Below are 19270 nucleotides of genomic sequence, written 5' to 3'. Positions count from 1 at the left end.
AAGGCCAGGTCATTTGCTCACTGCCCCTCACTGGGCCTCACTAGCAGCTGCCTGCCCTTCAGAGAGCAGGGGTGGGGGTAGTCTCCCTAGACCCCGACTCTCATGCCATCCACATGTCCAGGGTAGCTTTGGGGGATGCCTGGTCCCATGACATGAGTGGAAATGATTGCTGGCACCCCTGGGCTGCACTTAGCTCGCTGGCCTGCAGTTGGAGAGTGACTGGGTGGTGCTAGGGTCCCTCAACTGAGAGAGGCGAGTGGTGGGGCCAGGCGTGGCTGTGAGTGGGGCTGCATTCCATCCACCCTGAGGGCTTTGGATGGGTCATGCTCCCTTCTAGCTGACTTGCTCCTAGGACTGGGGAGGGGACTCCTTTCCCCCATGAACATTTGTGTCAGCGAACCAAGTCCAAAGGATTGAAATGAACAAAGAGAGGAGCTATGGTGGGAAGCAGTCTCCACATGGACTTGAGCACACATGTGGGGTCTCAATCGGGCAGGGAGACCCTGACCTCCAGGACAGGGCCATGGGAGACACAGGTGCTGGGGAGCAGGGGCAAGCGTGTGCATGAGTAGCCAGGCTCTTCAGACCAGCTATTTGACCTCCGTACCCTCCACTCTCCTCACTGCCTCCTGACCTCACCCCCACCCCACCCAGAATCACCCATTCTAGGGATGGCTCTCGCCTGGACTTTGAAAGCCAAGCTGGGCAGCTGGGGACCTGTGCCCTGGGGAAGGCCACTGGGGTCAGGGGTGACTCAAATGGCGCTCTCCACTTCCCACTAGTGACAACGCTTCAGCCCCAGGACTTTTCTTTCTAAGTAAAGCATTTTCCAAGGATTCAGTGTCTTGCAGAAGGACCAAGAGATCCAGGATCACTGACCTGCAGTGAGGGGAGGAGCCCTCCCCGACAGCGGGTCCACTTACCGGTTTGCCGTCCAGCCCAATGGGACCCTGAAACCAGAAAGGCCAGATGTAAAGACTAAGCATCACAGGACTCCTGCCAAAGAGGCTGCCTGGGCAGTGGGGAAAAGCACAGATTCTGGATTCTGAAAAGTTGGAGCTCAAGGCCCTGCTTGACCACGTACTTGTTAATGTGTCCATGGGTAAGCCTAGGCCTCAACTTCCCATCCTGAAATGGGGTTGAGAATAATAGAATGTTGGATGCCAGGTGCACAGCACAAGAGAGAACCCAATGGGTGGCCTCCCCATTAATGTCAAACACCTAACCCTTGCCCTGGGTGCAGAGTAGGTGGTGTGTTCCTAGAAATCAGGGGCTGGCCTGCATTGAGGCCGGGAGAAAAGGGGAGCTGCTCCCTCTGCTCTGCCTGTCAGAACCTGCCTTAGGCCCCATAGGCAGAGGTCAAGGACACCCAGATGGCCACCCCTCTGCCTCCCCCACGCTGGGTCTCCTCTCAAAGCTCAGGCACAGGCTGAGCTGCAGGGTGTTCTCCCACAGGGCATCGTCCATTCTATATTCCCAGGTCATGCTGGGGTTTATCAGCCTGTGACTTCACTCACCTGGGGCCTGTCCTGCTGCCCCTTAATTTGTGTATTTGCTTCCCTGTGTGTATTCCTTGCATCATGACCTGACTGCTGAGCTACTGTCCTGAGTTGGTGTCCATGAATGGCTGTAGAAGCAAGTCCTTAATGACCAGGGTTTGGGAGAGAAAGAATGGAGCCGGGGCTGACCTCAGATGAAGTTTAACCCAATCAAGCCTACAGACCACCTGGGACACAGCTAACTTCAGCCTTCTCCACTTACCGGAAATCCAGGGAAACCTCTAGTGCCTGGTTGACCCTGAAAAAAAAAAAAAAAAAAAAGGGACACGTGAGATTGAGCAAGGAGGAGACGCAGCCAGTCCCTAGCCCTCCAGTTCATCTTTGCTCCCATCCCTCTCACTTTGTGTGATCGTCCTTGGGGGACACTCACTGTGGTTAGTGGGTTGGGAGGGAAGATGGAGAAAGATGAAATGGAACATCATAGGAAATCTCCTGCGGGGGCTGGGGGTGGGAAAGGAACAGGAAGGGGCCAGCATCCTTTGGGTCTACTTCTGGGAAGTGGCTCCTGGAGAGCTCATCACCGCTGTGGATGCATGGCTTGTAAACAGACACATGGGACAGTGGGGCCAGCAGAGACTCAGCCTGCAGCACATGGAACTCTTGGACTGCGATCCTCTAAGCCCCTTTTTATTTACACAGTCATTGCTCATGGCCACTTATCTAAGGATGGCTTGGATATCAGAACCTGACCTTCAAAATGTGTGTATTCAGGCTAGACTAGGTCAGATTGCTCCTGTTCCTCTCACCCTAGCCAGCAGGCTTCTCCTAGCAGTTGGGCAATCTCTGAGCATCTCCTAATCTTTGTGGGATGCAGAGCAATCTATGCCTATTTTCCTGGAGGTGCAGAGTGCAACACAAATAAATATTGAGGGTGGAGACTAGAAGCAGGTTCACTGGCCACAGTGATTTATGATCCAGTGGTTTATGATCAAGATTCAGGACAAAGGGGATGTGATGAGATTAGAAGAAGCACAAGGCTGTGATGATGCACGGCTGAGGAGGGATGGCCAGGTGGTCAAGGGTGATGGAGAGCTAAGAAACATGAGTCTTGTCACTCTCCTTCTCAAGAACCAGCAACGGCTCCTTTCTATCATGTTCAAGGCCATCCCTCAATCCCATCCCCATCAGCCACATTAGTTTCCTTTCCTGCCACATCTTTCCATCTATTCTATGCTCAGACACACTGGCTCACCTGCCGTTCACCACCAAACAAACATGCCCAGTTCTCAGCTTGGGGTCTCCTTTGGCTGACACAGCCAGACTCTCTTCCCAAGCATGGACTTTCTAGACTGGCAGACTAAATTCTAATCCTGCCTCCAACTATGACTGTGTGACCCTGAGCAAGTTGTTTAACCTCCCAGAGCCTCAGTTTCCTCATCTATAGAATAGAGGTAACAGTATAACCTCATAGGATCATCAAATTACATTTAATTATGTTTGTAAAGCCTATTTTTTTTTTTTTTTTTTTTTTTTTTGAGACAGAGTCTCGCTCTGTTGCCCAGGCTGGAGTGCAGTGGCGCAATGTTGGCTCACTGCAAGCTCCGCCTCCCGGGTTCACACCATTCTCCTGCCTCAGCCTCTCCGAGTAGCTGGGACTACAGGCGCCCGCCACCACGCCCGGCTAATTTTTTGTATTTTTAGTAGAGACGGGGTTTCACCATGTTAGCCAGGATGGTCTTGATCTCCTGACCTCGTGATCCACCCGCCTCGGCCTCCCAAAGTGCTGGGATTACAAGCGTGAGCCACCACACCCGGCCTGTAAAGCCTATTGAAATGGTAGCTGCCATCATCAGACACTTGTTGAATTGAACTGAACAGGGAAGCTGCAGAATAGAGCAAGGTTGCTTTCAGGCCCAATATGTCTTGTGATCAATGAAAGTTTGTCCTTGTCAAGCAGCAGTTTTAGAATCAGATCCTCTCCAGAAGATTTCTCTGGATTCACATGCTATGACCCTAAAACATCTCCAGGCTGCTAGGGTCCTCCTTGAAGCCACGAATATAAGTGCCCAGTGGCCTGTGCTCAGGGAACACATCAGCTGGGTAGGATGGGCACCCTGCCATCAGGGTGGGTGCGCTGGTTCAACAGGGAGTGAGTTGAAGTCTGCTGCAGGCTTAGGATGCGCTTGTGGCAGCCATCCAAAAGGGCACGAGGGAGGAGATCCCACTCATCTATAGGAAGGGCCCCTGGCTTTTCTCCTCTCAAGGATAAGTGATGCTAAAAATAAACCAAGGAGAAAACCCGGAAACCATACAATGTCATCTCCGAAACCTCCCAGTGTAAACTTTCTGTAAACTACTCTGCACACCAAGAGGCCTGATGAAAAGGTCAGGAGGAGAGGATTCCAAGAAACATCTTCAATCCCGCTAGGGACAATGTTTACGTGGTAGGGATAATCACACAGTTTGTTAATTACAGAGCCTGCCCTGGTAGCAGGATGCATCTCTCCAACCAGGATCAAATCCAGGGCTAAACCAAGGCTTTTTCAGAGATCTGGGGAAGAATGTTGTCACAGACCAAGTGGAAACGGGAACACCACTTTCTGGAGAGGCTGGGCCTGGGAAAGGCATGTGGGGAGACTTGGAACTGGACTTTAATTTATATCTCTTCAATTATATCCTGAGGTTAGACATCTCTTCCAAAATTTCTCTGCCTGTTTCTCTTTACCAATGTTTTCTAGTAGGTTGTTTGTTTTTCTCCTGCTGACATGAGTGAAGCACTTTGTCAAGAAAAATAACTCTTTGATAGTCATATATGTCATGACTATTCTTTCTAATTTGGCATTTGTCATTTATTTTGTTTCTGGTGTGTTTTATATTTATATAGACAAATTTAATCTTCTCCTATGGCTTTTGGGTTTTGTGTCATGTTTAAAAGGGCCTTCCCCAGTTTCAGAATTATAAAATGTTCACTCATGCTTTGTCCTTATATTTTACGGTTTCAGGTTTTATATCTAAGTATTTTGTTCTTTGGAGTTTATTCCGATATAATGAATAAATTGGCTTTAATAATAAAAAAACCAAACAACTGTCTTTCATTTTACCTTTTACTAAGTGGCTTATCGGCTGCCCCAGCATCATTTCTTGAACAATTGATCTTTCTCTTCCTATTGTGAAATGAAGCCTTGATCATGTACCAAATTGACACATGCATTTGGCTTTATTCCTGGCCTCCCCATTCTGTTCTGTTCATATGTTTACTTAGATTGTCGTGTTTTTATAATACATTTTGATATCTAGTAGAATTTTTTTGGATTCCCAACCTCATAAAACATGGGCAGGGATTAAGATCACATTAAATGTATACAAAATAGATGTATTTGTACATTAATTCATGGATTAATATTACATCCTTCTGAACCAGAACAAGGGAAATAAGCTTTACATTGATCTCTGAAATCTTCTCTCTTAATTCAAGGTCAGAGTGAAAAGGGAGCCGAAGGAGGTCCCCACTTCTGAAAGCAGACCCCTATGTCTACTCCTCCCTATCTTTCTCCTACTTGCAAATACACAGACAGAAGGTTCTTGCTGGAAAAAGCCTACCAAGAAGTCTCCCTTCTCTTATTTGACCCTCGAGAGACGGTCAATTGTGTCTCTGCCCAGGGGCGCCTCATTCTGCCTCCCTCAGCAACAAGACTCCATGCTGGCAAATGTTTAACCATTAGCTGAGTGGGGGAGGGTTGAGAGGAGAGCCCTGCCTTGTACAGCATCTGCCAATGTCTGTGGTGTAAATACACCCACCATAGCCGATTTCAAGCTACCAACATGAGGTCACTGAACGCAGCTGGGAGGAGGTGAGGTGGGCATGGCCCACTCTTGCCAGCCGTCCAAGCCAGCTCCAGCGGACCACATGCTCTGACCTCCAGCAGCAGATGACAGTTCCCGTTGGACATTACGGCATCTCTAATTCATCACGCTCAAATTCAACTCATCTCCCCTGGCAAAATCTGCTCTTCCTTCTGGGAAAGGGTACTCTGTTACTCAAGTGAGAAATGTGGTGTCATCTTGAGCTCTTGCTTGTCCCTCAATCCTCATTTTTTATCATCATGAAATCCTTCAATTCCACCTCTAAAATAGCTTGCAAGTCCAGCCCTCCTGGCCAGCCCCACCGATTCTGCTCCAGTCCAGGCCTTGGTTGTTGCAAGTGCCTTCCAGCCAGCCTCCCACTGCAGCCTCTTCTAAACATGCTGCATGCTGGACCTTCTAAAATCTTTTAAACTACAAATCTGGTCATGCCCCACATCAGCCTAACACAACCTACAGGCTCTTCACACCCTCAGGACAAAGCCCAACCCCTTACCATAATGTAAGGGCTTCTCATGGGTCCTTGATTGCAGTTATTATCCCCTCCTCCAGGAAGCCTTCCCTGCCTGCCCTCTTTCCCCAAGGCTGGTGCCTCCTCCTTGTCCCACAGCTCTCTAACCATCCCCTGGCTTAGCACTTGCTGTCTGCATTGTCATGGATTATGTGATCACTGGTCTCTCCCTCTAGATCATGTGCCCAGAGGGCAAGCTGACAGAGGTTGGGTTTCTACGCAGCACCAAGCAGGCACTGGGTTCTTAACAAATATGAATGGAGTGAATTGAGACACACTCAGTAGGTATGTCTACCTGGTGTCGGGTGGCTCCTAGTGGATGAGGACTGGAAGTTCAGGTATCTCCTGGCCCCAGAAGAGAAGCTAGAGAGCTCTAAGAGGGAATGGGCACACTTTGAGATAGGGCATTTCCTAGGACTGGCAGATCCCCTGCCCAGGGCCTGCTGGGCCAGCCAGCATCTTGGAGGTCCAGCCTCCCCCTCGATTTACTGAGGCTCCCTTAAAGTCAACGTGCCCCAACACTGTATTCCAGCTTGCTTCATTAGAAAGTGAACCCTCCTCCAAAGTGCTTGGAGGGGTCCCCCTTTGCTTGGACCATTTATCAAACTCCAAGAGGGGGGCAGGTGGCCCCTGAGAGTGACAAGGCTGGTTCTTATTAGCAGCATCTATGCTGGACCCTTCCTGGCTGAGTGGAAAGCCACATGTTCTCCATCAATCCCTGGCTGCCACCAAGGGTGCCCACTTGACTTCTACCCCTTAATGACAAAAGGACCCTTTGTCTTCCCCTGTCCCTGCTCCCATTAGCTCAGGGCAGCTTCCTGGAAGGAGCTGAGGGGGCAGCCCCTGCTGCAGTGGGGACTCAGCAGGGATAGCTCAAGCCACTGGGTGATAGGGGCCAAAGTCAGAGGATGCTGGGCTTCGTTAAGACTCCTAGTATGATAAAACCTTTCCTGGTGCCAATGTAGGCGGCCACCTGGAGGACTTTTTTCTCCTGAAGTAAATATCATTTTAAACGTAGCGTTTCAAACATGGAACAGGGTATTGAGGCAAGAATGCAGGCTTTGGGATAAGGATAACCTGGCCAAACCCAAGCTCCAGAACTTACTAGCTGGGTGACCACAGGCAAGTTAGGAAACTGTTCTCTCCTCTGTAAAATGGGCTGGTGGGGCCTGCCTCACAGCTGTGAAGGAGACCTATTATGTGACAGGTGCCTGGGAAACAGAATCTCTCATTGCTACCTGAACAGAAGGTGCTTTTCACTATTGGAGTCAAGTCCAGTGCAGTAGGCATGTTTCTGATTAGGTTATCCGTGCTGGGCTGAGGCCAGGAGGAGCAGAGGCTCTACTGCCCTGAACACATCTACAGCAGTGGAGCTTTTCAATAACTTTTTGGTAGCCTGTTGACATAATTTGCTGAAAGGGTGTGAGAGGACCAGCAGGATCCACACAATAGAACATCTGAAGCCAGACCAGAAGGTGAACAGAGATGGCAGCCTAGGGTAGGGCCTGTATGCTGTGTTACTCCCCTGTCCTCCTAACACACCAGGCTGGGTCCTCGATGTTAGAACCTGGAGGACTGTCTTCTGTTTCTATGACCTTCCCATCACCACCTTCATCAGGATCAATTTGGCCAGGGCATTGGTGCTGCACCTCCTCCAGGACACAGGAGGCTTGAAGCCCATCGGGGCAGCCACCGTGTGAACCCAGGAGCACATGTGACTGCGACATCAGGCCTGGCCCGTCCATGATGGCAGCAGGAATCAGAAGCAGACTGGAGCCAGATGGTCTGGCTGAATGATCAGCTACCAGTGTAGCCACGTGCCAGCCCTATGGCTTTGGGCAAGTCACTCAGCCCCTCTGTGCCTCAGTTTCCTCATCTGTAAAATGGAGGTGATCACAGTCCCTATGTCATGGGGTTCTTGTGAGGATTAAGTGAGTGAATACGTGTAAAAGTCTTAAGATAAGACCACCACAGAGGAAGTGTTAAGCGTGGTCATTATGGTCTGAACCCAGAAGAAAACCTTGCTGTAAAGGCCATGTCTACTCAGCCCAGGGCTGCTCAAGTTCTGCCTCTGACCCAGCCCCTGACATGTCTGCCAGCCTGGCTGTCCTGCCCCTGCTGTCCTTCCCAAACTGGCTCTACCTCTCAGCTCCCCGCACTCGCCACAACCCCTTGCTTGGCTGTTCAGCTCACTGCAGGCCCCCTCCCTTGGGTGTAACTTAGCCATTCGTTCTCCGGCCCCTCTCCCTCTGCTATGGGTCTCAGTCTCCCAGAGGCTAGCCCTCTGCCCCCACCCCTCACTGAGCACGGCGGGTCAGGAAAAGTGCAGAAGGTGGAGCCGGCGGCCTGCTGCTGTGGTGAGGCCGGGGGCTCCTCGGTTCTAATCCTGCCCAGCCTCTACATGGGAGGGCCCTCCCCCTCTCTGAGCCTCAGTTTCCCCTTCTGAGAGGGCTGTGTTAGACCATCCCTGGGATCCTTTCCACCCTGACATGTGGTGATTTTATTAAAGCCCCGTGGTTCAGGGCTCTGGGAAAATAACAAGCCCTTCCTCCCACAGCCTCGATATCTTGCTGGCTTCATCACCCACACCCCTGTTTTGGTCCCTGAGGAAGCACATGTGAGGGGAGTCTCGCTGGTTTTCTCAAGCTCCCAGCTATGGGGTGGAGGGTGCTAGTGAACACACAGGACCCAGCACTGCACAGAGGCATCTGTGAGGGTGAGTGTGGGCTGGCCCTCTGGCAAGACCAGTAGTGCATGCCTGGGTCAGTGAACCCGGACTTGTATCTGCTCCATGGGCTTCCAGAAACAAAGGCTGGTTCCCGGGAAAGCCGGATCACCCCATTCGGAGGAGAGCGAGCCCTTTCTCCCTTCTGTCTGTAAACAGCAGGGCCGCCTCGCAGCTGCTGTAGTTTCGTGGCTAGAGGGCAGGTCCCTCAGAACCCTCCCAAGGGACTGTAATTTAGGTATATTTAGCCAGGCCACTTTCCTTAACATCAACATTGGCACCTGAGGCCTGGTTGGGCTGACCACATCACATGCGGTGGCCTCCCCATCCAGGGACACAGCCGCCCTCGCTGTCCCTTCATCCCCAGCCTAAAAGCCCTTTTCATCAACTCACCCATCCCCCCAACACCCCGAGGAAAAGTAAAAACAACTTACAGGGGGGCCGCGGGGACCAATGATGGACAGCCCAGCGTCTCCGGGGGACCCCTGCGGGGAGAGAGGAAGGGGAAGAGGGAGCGAGGGGCAGGGAGGTATGGAGAAGAGGAGCGGGAAAGAAAGGAGCCAAAGGGAAGGAGCTGGCAGGGGGCCCGGAGCAGGACGCCGGCTCCATGGGACAGGAGAGGGATGCCAGGGGACGTGGAGGGCCATGAGGGGATCAGCAGAGTCAACACAGAGGGCACAGGGGCAAGGAGGGAGCATTCAGGATGGGTTGGGAAGGGCAGGTAGTAGCGGGAAGCAGCAGGAGGGAAAGGAGAAGACGTGTCAGTGAAAACACAGGACATGGGGTTCCGGGCAGACAGGGTGGTGGGACCCCAGGCCGGGGAAGCGAGAAGAACAGGATCCATTGGAGTGGCGGGAAACAGGGAGACACAGGGAGAGAGGGGAGACTTAGCAAGGCTGCCCAGGCCCGAGTCTCTCCCCGGCCCAGCCCAGGATGCTTTCCAGCACCCCCGCAAATACCCATCTGGCCGCACACCCTGCAACTGCTGAACAGTGACCTGCCCGAGAATGGGGCCTGTGAAAACAGAGGAGGGGGACACGAGCAACATGTGTGCTGTGTGGACTCAGCATCCCTGACCCTGAAAGGCTGAGCTGCCTCCAATTCCCCAGTCCCTGTTTCAGAATGCCACAGAGGGGTGAAGGCTGGGGCAGAATTGTCAGCTCTGAGAGGAAGGCAGATGCTGCTGAATGAGGAGCTCAAAGTGCTGTCAACGGTGGCTGAGCTAGCTAGACAAGCACCGTGTGCGTGTGTGTGTGTGTGTGTGTCCCCAAGTTCAAAGTCCTACTCTGCCAGGAAAAGTCACAAAACCTCTCTGAGCCCACATACCTCCTCTGTGAACAAGGATGCTGAGAGCGGCTCTGTTGCCCTTACGGGAAACGCGTTTTGGAAAATGTCATACCTTACAGGCAGGTGAGGGGTGATTTCAAATTAGTAACTGTTTATGTCATGGCAATGATACAATAATTTTTATACAAGGCGGTGTAGTGTCATGGTTAAGAGCCAGAATGCTTGGGTCTGAAGCCCAGCTCTGCTACTCACCAGCTGTGTGACCTTGGGCAAGTGACTTAATGTCCCTGTGCCTGTTTTCTCATCTGTAAGGATACAGATAGCGCTTGTCTCATAGGGTGGATGTGAAGATGTCATATGATAATGTAAAGTACTTAAAACAATGCCTGGTCCATGGAAGGGGTCATGTGTCTTTCTCCTAGGCAGTTTAGCCTCATGCCAATGCGGAGCTGACAGTCTAGTTCCATTTTGGGGACTGAATAGCATGGTAGCTAGGGGCCCCAGCCTTGGAGTCAGACACACTGGGGCACCTCTCCATCTCTATGACATTCTAGCTGTGTGACCCGGGGCATGTGACTTGGCCTCTCTGTGCCTCGTGTAAATGAGAATATTAAAGCTTCCCTGAAAAGGTTGTCAGTGCTAGTTGGGAATACAGACAAAATACTTAAAACTGCACCTGACACAGTTTGTGTTTAATACATGGCAACTGTATTATAATTGTCGAGATTGTTATTTTGGAGACGGCAAACTATTGCAGAAATACTGCATTACGGACAGGGAAGTACAGAGCCGGGCACCGGGAGGTCTGGCTTGGAGCCCCTGCTCATCACTATTGCTGTGCGATCTTGGGCCAGCCCTGCTCCTTCCTTGGGCATCAGATGAGTTTCCTCATCTGCAGGGTGAACTCCTTAGAAGTGTTGTGGTTGGCCAGGCATGGTGGCTCACGCCTGTAATCCCAGCACTTTGGGAGGACAAGTGGGCAGATCACCTGAGGTCAGGAATTCGAGACGAGCCTGGCCAACATGGTAAAACCCGGTCTCTACTAAAACTGCAAAAATTAGCTGGGTGTGGTGGCACATGCCTGTAATCCCAGCTACTTGGGAGGCTGAGGTAGGAGAATTGCTTGAACTCAGGAGACGGAGGTTGCAGTGAGCTGAGATCTTGCCACTGCACTCCAGCCTGGGTGACAGCGCGAGACTCCATCTCAAAAAAAAAAAAAAAAGAAGTGTTGCTCTCAGAAATCTCTCAAGAACCCCCCAGGGCTGATGTTCCAGGATGGCTTCTGGGTTCTGACTTCCCAGGGGGGCTCTATTCCATAACCTCAGGGGTCCCCCTGGGCAGTTCCAGCTATACAAAATAGCAATTGGCCAGAGCGATGAGGCCTCATGCTGTCAGGGCAGGGCAGGGCAGGGCAGGGGAGACCTCCTCAGCTGGGAAAGCTGGGACCGCCGCCCAGGAATCCTAAGACTGCTGCCCGATGTTATGGAAGCTGTTAGGAAACGGGGCCGTGAGAGGCGGTAAGGGCAGCAGGCCCAGCCAGCACCCTCTGCTGGGGCTTTCATGGAGGGGGAGGGCTGAGAGGTTCCCCATCAAGAGTCCACCTGGAGGAGGAGGCTGGGTGCAGGGCAGAAGGGGAAAGTGTGGACTCACCTTCTCGCCTGGTTGGCCCTTTACTCCCTGGGGCAGCCACATGCAACACAGGGTGCAGGAAGGGAAAGAGGGGGAGAGAAAAAAGAGGGGATGAGAAAGAGGCACCCACACGAGAATCCATGTTCATGGCACAACAACCAAACAGAAGAAATCACTGTGAAATAAGAAACAAAGCAAAACACAGATGCTGACACATGACAGGTCCACGTCCAACAAGCACAGCATGTGGCATGTGGAAGGCGGCTGCTGCAATGTGCAGCTGCTCCAGATAACTGAGAAACAGTGGCTGGGGCTGTAAGAGGCCTTCTTGAGGCACGTACGTACGTGTGTGTGTGTGTGTGTGTGTGTGAGAGAGAGGAGAGAGAGAGAGAGAGAGAGAGAGAGAGAGAGAGAGAAAGCCAGACAATGGGAGAGAGACAGAGATAGAGAAAAGAGAACAAGATCCCACCTAAGTCAGGAAATCCTCCCCAGAAGCCATGGCCCCAGCTGGCCAGGACACTCTGAGGTTGGGGTGGGGATCGGGGGGAGTTGCCCCAGGAATGTGTTGTGATGCTGGTGTCTAGGAGGTTTGCAGGTCCAGGTGAACACGAAGAACAAAGCTTTGCCAAGCTAGACAAGCCTGGAGTCCTTGGGCCTGGCCGGGCAAGGTGGAGGGAGGGGGCGTGGAGAACCACAGAAGGCCAGAAGGCAGGATGGAGCACGGGTCAGTGATGCAGAGGAGGCTGGTTAGGCGGCCAAGGGTCCCTTGCAACCACGGTGACTAGTAGATGGACAGTCCCAATCCACCCTGCTCTGGACAGGCCAGTGGGGCCACCTCTGGTAAACCCCAGGGATGACCCAGGCATGTCACACCTACTGGCCACCTCACTGCTTATCAGGTGGCTCATGCCAGGACCCCTAATGGGTAGCCAAATGGGCCCATTGTCTCATTTAAAATAGCACCAGCAGCCAGAGTAGCTTGAAAATAGACCTGCTAAGAAGGAAGTAGGGAGACCTCCTGCAGCTCCCCTCCTTCTTCCCCCACTGCTATGGGAGGGAAGTATGGACACTTCCTGGGGGGAGGTGTCCACAGGGCCCAAGAAGGAGGACAGGACGGACAGGATGGGGAGGCCCAGAGCTGCCACTTTGCATTTTGCAGCCTTCCCTGTGGGCCTGTCTCTGCACTCAGGGGAGAGGCTCCTGAAGCTTCCCTGGGAGCAGGGACTTTGGGTTCTCACAATTGGCTTGGGCACAAAACCCAACTCCACCCTATTTCGGGTGCAGTGAGTCTCAACATCTTCATTTGGAAGACAGGGGCTCAGAGGGCTATGGTAACATAGCTCAGGTCCACATGCGCAGGCCCTTGGGAAAGGATGGCTGAATCATGTTTCCCTGCTGTGTACAGAGCCTGTGACGGCTTGGGAGGACTCAGGATCTGGAGTTAGAGAATGGAAGAAAACAGACAGGGCCGGGCAGCAATTCCACCGTGCTCTTCTCTGGGAAGTGGTGGGAGAGCTTCGTGTGGGGCGGCCCAGGGCTCCCAGCCTCCATGCCTCGATAGACAGGCCTTGGGTGGGCCCTGGGGAGAGCAAAGCTCTGTGACACGGAACACTTGCCCTGAACTCTGAAATATCCCAGGCGTCTGGGACTTCATTCTAAGGATCAGACCCTCCTCAGAGCTGCAAGGCCGGTGGGGGTGGGTGGTGAGTGGGGAGTAGTAACATCGTCAGGATCAAGAGTGCAGGTTTGGAGTTGGGCTGTCTGAGTTCAGATTTCTGCTCAGCCACTTCCTGACTGTGCGACCTTGGGAAGGACAGTTAGCTTCTGAGCCTCAGTTTTCTCATCGGAAAAGTAGAGGTGGAAACTGTGTCTACCTCATGCAGTTCTTATGAAGTCTGAGTAAGCTAACGTAAGGCTCTTAGCACAACACCAGCAAGCAGTTAGCACTAGCAAGGGTCAGCTATCATTTGGATGCCTTTTCTCAACCTCTGAGCACCGGCAGACTCACACCAGGCAAGCAAATTCACACAAGGTTGCTATACCCACTCCTACGGCCAATCCCATGAGATTCTGAGGCAAAGCTGAGAATGACATGGGGGTGTTCGGGGGTCCTGGGGAGCCAGGTGAGGCAGAGGCTGATGGGAAGTTAGGAGTCACATGGGGAGAGTGGCTGAGGCCAGTGTCCCAGCCCAGGCTGCGGAGTGGTGAGGGTGGGGCATGGCCATCACTGCCTTAGTCTACTGCCTTTATAGCCCTTTGTAGACACTCAGGGGCTGATGCTGGCCTTCCCATTTCTGGGAAACACCCTCTCCATCAAACATTCTCATCTCCCCTTCTCTATCTTCATTTTCCAGCAAGAAACAGGGAATGTTTTAACTCTCAGCCTCCTCGTGAGGACTTGGAGGTGCCACCTGGGACCAAGCCCTGTCTTCACCATCTCTTAGTGCATCTCTGCCTACAGAGAAGGCCTCTGGGAACTCTGGCTCCACCGAGGGGTGGTTTCAGGAGCAGCTGTGAATCTGAGGGTGAGCTGCCAGCTTTGGGGGGCAGAGTGGGAGTCCTCCCGATGTCGAGGCTCAGTTTGTTCCTGCTGTTCCCAGCAGGTGACTGGCAAAGGGCTTTGTTCACGCAACTCCGGTTTTTCCTTTGCTGTGGCAGCTCTCTGGAGAGTAAAGCCATGCTGTGAGGTCTGAAGGACTGGAATACAACTTCCCTTCTCCTTCCTTGTCCCTCCCTAAAGCACACTGGGGACTGGGGAAGGGAAAGTGCTGACCCCCTCCTTGGGCCTGGGGTAGACAGCACATTGCCATGGTTTAGAGGACAGGCCAGCACGGAGAAGCAAGCAATGGCCACCTGAGCAGGTGCAAACGGGCCAACTCACCACACGTCCAGGCATCCCAATGGCACCTTTGTCCCCCTGATGATGAAGGAGGCAGAAACAGTCAGATGTTGTTGGAAACAGGCTAGCATGTGAAGGACCCTATAGGCAAGCTGTGCACCTGATTTAGGGCACAGCTAACCCAGTTTGCAGCGGGGACGACATCCCGTATGATGCCCAAGCATCATGTAGGTACACTCCCTATGCAGCTCCCAAGGACTATTCAGCAAGCAGCCACTGCTACAGCTGTGTGTACTTAGGCATGAGTGTTGTGGAAAGAGCAGGGAAGGATGAGTCTGGTCCCAGCCTGGGCCTCAGTTTCCCTATGCCTTTCCAAAGCCCTTGCTCCCTTAGACTTCACTGTTGCATCGATTCCAGCTGTGGCCAGGATGTGCCTCATCTTTATCACGCACAACTTCAAGGCACAGAGCAGGGTGACTGGCAGCTCCCATGTGACAGATGGGTGAATCACTTTCCTCGGTCTGTCTCTGCCAGGGCTGGAGAGCAGTGCTCCTCCCCAGTCCCTGGTTTGAGAAGGCAACCTCTGGAGTCTTTCTCCACTCCTCCCTCCTCTCGGCCACCTCCAGTACTGACAGGAAGGACCACGAGCCATGTGGATTCAGCCGAATCACGAGTTGCAGATGCTCCAAGGGAAATGCTTTGTTTTGTAGCCAGGGGTTACATCTTCTCACTCTGGAAATCTGCTTATTAAGTTTTGTTCCTCCCCCTTTTGGTAGAAAATATTTTTTTGCCATCATATGCATGCAGACATCATAAAACCTGGGGTGGGGCCTAGAGTTTGCTAGGAGCCTGGAAGGATGGAAAGCAATAGGGTGCGGAGAATCAGGTGGTTTGTCCAGCCTGCTGGACAGGAGGCGACTGCATGGGCATTTCTGGGGTGACTCTGCATCTGCTAACCCCACTGAGGCACAATGCCTTGAGGAACAATGAGCATCCACCATGTATGTGGGACACACCTGAGAGAAGCAACTATTTCTGAAATTAGGCTCTTAAAATTAACACATAAGGTCAAGATCAACGGTGGCTTTGGGTAAAAAGTTTCGCTTTTGCTAAAGAATGGCAGGGTAGCAGTGTAGATTAGAAGCACTGACTCCTCCCTGCACCTCCCTGAGCATCAGTTCTGTGCAGTGGGGGTGATAAGAGCTTCTTTCTCATGGGGTTGCTGGGATGATGCCACAGGATGCTGTCTCTGAGAAGCATGTGGCCAGTGCCTGGCCTTTGATGTTGAGTAAATGGCATCTGCTCATGTAAAGCCTAGCACAGCCATGGGTAGGTGAATTTCATCAGCATGTTTGTACTCCACACCTTTTGCTTTGTACACCAGGGACTCACATCCAGTCTTTCTGAGTGTTACTCCTAGGACCCTTCACACGGAAGCATCAACAGGACCATGATCTGTGGATCCGAAATTGGCTCTGCCTGCGAAGGACCCCAGGCCAGGGCTGGTCGTCGGCTGTGGCAGCCCCAAGGTCCACTCACTCTTGGGCTTTTGAATGATATTTCAGGATGTGTGTTTTGGTTTCTTTTTCATTTCTTTTTTAAAACTAATGCTCTTTGCAGTCCTGGCCATAAAATGCTTGGGTTAGGGATGGGTGTGGAATGGCCAGGGACTGGAAACTATGTGCAGCAGCCCCTGCTCTGTCAATTGCCCCCTAAATGCTTTTTAAAGGTGGATGTTGTAAGAAAAAAACAAAGTCTGCCTACATTCCCCTCGGTCATCTGATGTTTCCCCTCCTTGGATTTCATGGGACCGATTCACCCGTCCTCCTTTGCGCTGGGGCTCTTACTGGGAGAGTTTCCATTTGCAAGTCTGAACATTCCCCCACATGCATTTCATTAAGCAAGCCACTGCTAGGCATGAATTTTAGAAGCCGTTGGATTAATCCAAAGGTTGCAGTATAATCCATGTCTAAAAGGGGAGTCATCAGGTAATAGGGAGGAACATAAGGGTCTGGAATCTCATGGATGTGGCCTTTGGTACAGGGAGACAGGGCAGACTGGTGCCAGCCTCAGGCCAGGGTGCTCTCCATACCCGATTCCGGCCCCCTGACCGGCTGCAGCATCTTGCCTGGGTCACTCTGCATCTGAGGGCCCATGGTACACATACCCAGTACTCAACTCATCCATGCCCCAGGCTAGACTCCACAGAGCAACGTCTTAAAAGACTTTAAAGATGGGTTTTGAAGGTGGAGCACAGACCACAAGCAACAGCAGTATGGAGTGGTGTGTGATGATACGGGCCTCTAACAGGTCCCCACCTGAAGCTTGGACAGATGGACAAACTATTTTACCTTCCTGACTCTCATGTATGAAACAGGTTTATAATCATACCCATTTCACTGAGGTCTTGAACAAGCCGAATGTGTGAAAGGTGATAAATGCAGTACCGGGCTCCTCTTACGGTTTCAATAAGAGATGGCTATCTTTTTTTGTCCCAAAGTCCCCATGGTTACTTGGCACAGCCTCTCTAGAATTGGGACATGGTAATTGAGGGAAAACAAAGTTTTTGAGTCTGCTCTCTTACCAGCAGGCAAAGGAGGAACAGTGGTTTGAATGTCAGCTGGTATGCAGGGGGATAGTCAGTGTGCCAGTGGGCTGCCCATCCCTGCAGCTGCCCATGGTAGGGTCATCAGTCCGGAAGTCAGCCGCAGCTTTGGAAGGATCTGCATGCTGTAATTTGTCTGCCTGGGGCAAAGGGGCACCAAGGGCTGCAGCTAAAGATGTCCCAGCAGGGTCCTCTCTAGATCTCAAAGGAGGAAGGAGCTGAGGTGACTTCACCCTAAGCTATAGATCAGGGACTCTGGAGAGTGGCCTGTCACCCAGATACACCTGAAGAAAAACCAGCCACTTAACCTAGCCAGTCCTCAGACTGAGAAAGAGCACGTAAAAGAGATGCAAAGGAAAGAAGAAACAAAAGTGACTTACTGGGAGTCCGGGTCTTCCGGTGGGACCCTGAAATGAAGAGTGGCGTTTACATAGGTCAGGCAGGTAACGTAACACCTAACTGTTGAACACTGTCCCAACCAGCTGTGTGACCTTGGCAAGCCACTTGGGTTAGCCTTTGTTATTTTATGAACAAAATGAAGGGGGAGCCTTGATCTCTAAGGCTCATGAAGCTTCCTTCCAGTTCTGGCTCTGAAGACAGCCCACCTGTGTTCACCTCTTGGCTCTGCCACTTACTACTTGGGTAACCTTCAGCAAGTGTCTTGGTCTCCCTGTGCCTCAGTGTTCTCATTTTGAAAATGGAAGAATAATCATTACCTATCTTTTAGGATCAAATGAGAGAATGTATGTAAAGCACTGAGCACAGCAGCTGGCATATAGCAAATCCTAAATACATGCAGCTATTACCATGATTATTAGAAGAGAGGGGGACTGGCCAGAGACGGGCACGGGGCTGGCCTCAGTTTCTCCCTCCAGAGACCCTGCTGTCACATACAGTTTCTCTCCTTCCAGACATTCCACTTTTCCCATAAACCAAAGGCAGAACCAGGAGTAGGTCTTGCGGTGTTCCCTGGGAGACAAGTCCATCCCTCCAGGGCTGCTGAGAAAAGTTCAGGCAGCACCAGGAGTAAGTCACCCCTTCTAACGTTTGTTCCTGAGGACATCCCCTCAGTGGTGGTGCAGTGACACCCGCCAGTCGGTGGGGAGTCCTTGGGGAATGTGGGGCTACAGCGTTCATGGGGACAGGACTAGTTGCCATCCTGCCATGTTGTTGATTTTGCCCCATAGCACTAAAATGTGAGCTCCTGAGGTAGGGACTTTTCCTGTTTCATTCATGAATGTGTCCCCGGTGCCTCAGCAATGTGGACCTCTCAGTAATCCTCAAGACACATTTACGAATGAATGAATCTGCCTGCGGATACCAGGAACCTGGCAACACTCCTGCTTTCCCAGGCCCCCACAAGGACAACCCAGGCACTGCGTCCCTTAAACCAGAGCTTTAGTGCTCAACCAATGCCCTCTTCCCCTTGCTTCTAAACTGCCTGTCCCCTAATGTCACAGAGTGGGCTGAGAAGTGGGGCAGTGACCTCCCATCTCAGGGAAGGGAAAGGGCCAGGGTGAGGAGGGACCAACCTCATGCAGTGGGTCTACTCTGAATAGGAACAGAAGGGGCAATTTGCTTACTGTGTCCTTACAACCGACATCATCCACATCGTGCCACCCTTATGAGGACACATGAAGGAAACTTATTTCAGGCTCCATTCTCAGGAAAAACTGTGCTTCACCCAAACATCAGGCGCGCTCCTACCTCACTGCAGCCCGACCCTTGCCAAAGCTCTGCTTTCCTCTTTGCTCTGACCACTGAGAAGCTCAGAGCCAAGTGTGTGGCTCATCTGCACAGGATGCTGCAGTGCCATGGCTCTGGATTCCCTTTGCTTTCCTGCCTCTGTTCTCCACCCCTCACCTCCTGTTTCCTTATGTAGCTTGCCAATCCCCCTAAAATGTTTCTTGGAATGAGATGGGGTAGAAATAAATAAAACAATAAAATTCATTAATAAAAATTCACAAAATCACAATTTCTTCCTTAAAATGTAAGGTTTACCCAGCCACTTGGGAGACTGAGGCAGGAGGATGGCTTGAGGTCTGGAGTTCATGACCAGCCTGGGCAACATAGCAAAACCTCATCTCTAAAAAAAAAAAAAAATTAAAAAAAATTGGCCAGGTGTGGGGGCATACGCCTGTAGTCCTAGCTATTTGGGAGGCTGGGGCAGGAGGGCCACTTGAGCCCATGAGACTGAGGCTTCAGTGAGCTTTGATCGCACCACTGCTCCCCAGCCTGGGTGAGAGAGTGAGACCCTGCCTCTCACTCTCTCACCCAAAAAAGTTTTTTCTTTTTTTTCTAAAAAAGAAAAAAA

The 19270-nt window shown here is 51.8% G+C and overlaps 1 protein-coding gene across 11 annotated transcripts in view; it reads right to left on the bottom strand.

The window, feature by feature from the left end:
• Positions 1–19270, bottom strand: part of COL13A1 (collagen type XIII alpha 1 chain) — a 158817-nt gene that overhangs the window by 70006 nt on the left and 69541 nt on the right. For 3 of the 11 annotated variants that reach the window (XM_055274544.1, XM_055274546.1, XM_055274543.2), the window contains exons 4-9: positions 17337–17363; positions 14394–14429; positions 11534–11560; positions 9031–9081; positions 1762–1797; positions 924–950 (exon numbers count right to left, since the gene is read on the bottom strand). In XM_055274544.1, the coding sequence (XP_055130519.1) occupies positions 924–950; positions 1762–1797; positions 9031–9081; positions 11534–11560; positions 14394–14429; positions 17337–17363 (204 nt within the window). The remainder of the gene's footprint in view (positions 1–923; positions 951–1761; positions 1798–9030; positions 9082–11533; positions 11561–14393; positions 14430–17336; positions 17364–19270) is intronic. The other 8 variants (XM_063637181.1, XM_063637182.1, XM_055274549.1 and 5 more) reach the window with 5 other exon arrangements.

The sequence above is a fragment of the Symphalangus syndactylus genome, chromosome 4 (genome assembly GCF_028878055.3).
Source record: "Symphalangus syndactylus isolate Jambi chromosome 4, NHGRI_mSymSyn1-v2.1_pri, whole genome shotgun sequence".
NCBI lineage: Eukaryota > Metazoa > Chordata > Mammalia > Primates > Hylobatidae > Symphalangus > Symphalangus syndactylus.
The sequence above is the reverse complement of the archived record's forward strand: the minus strand, read 5'-3'. Positions and strand labels throughout refer to the sequence as shown.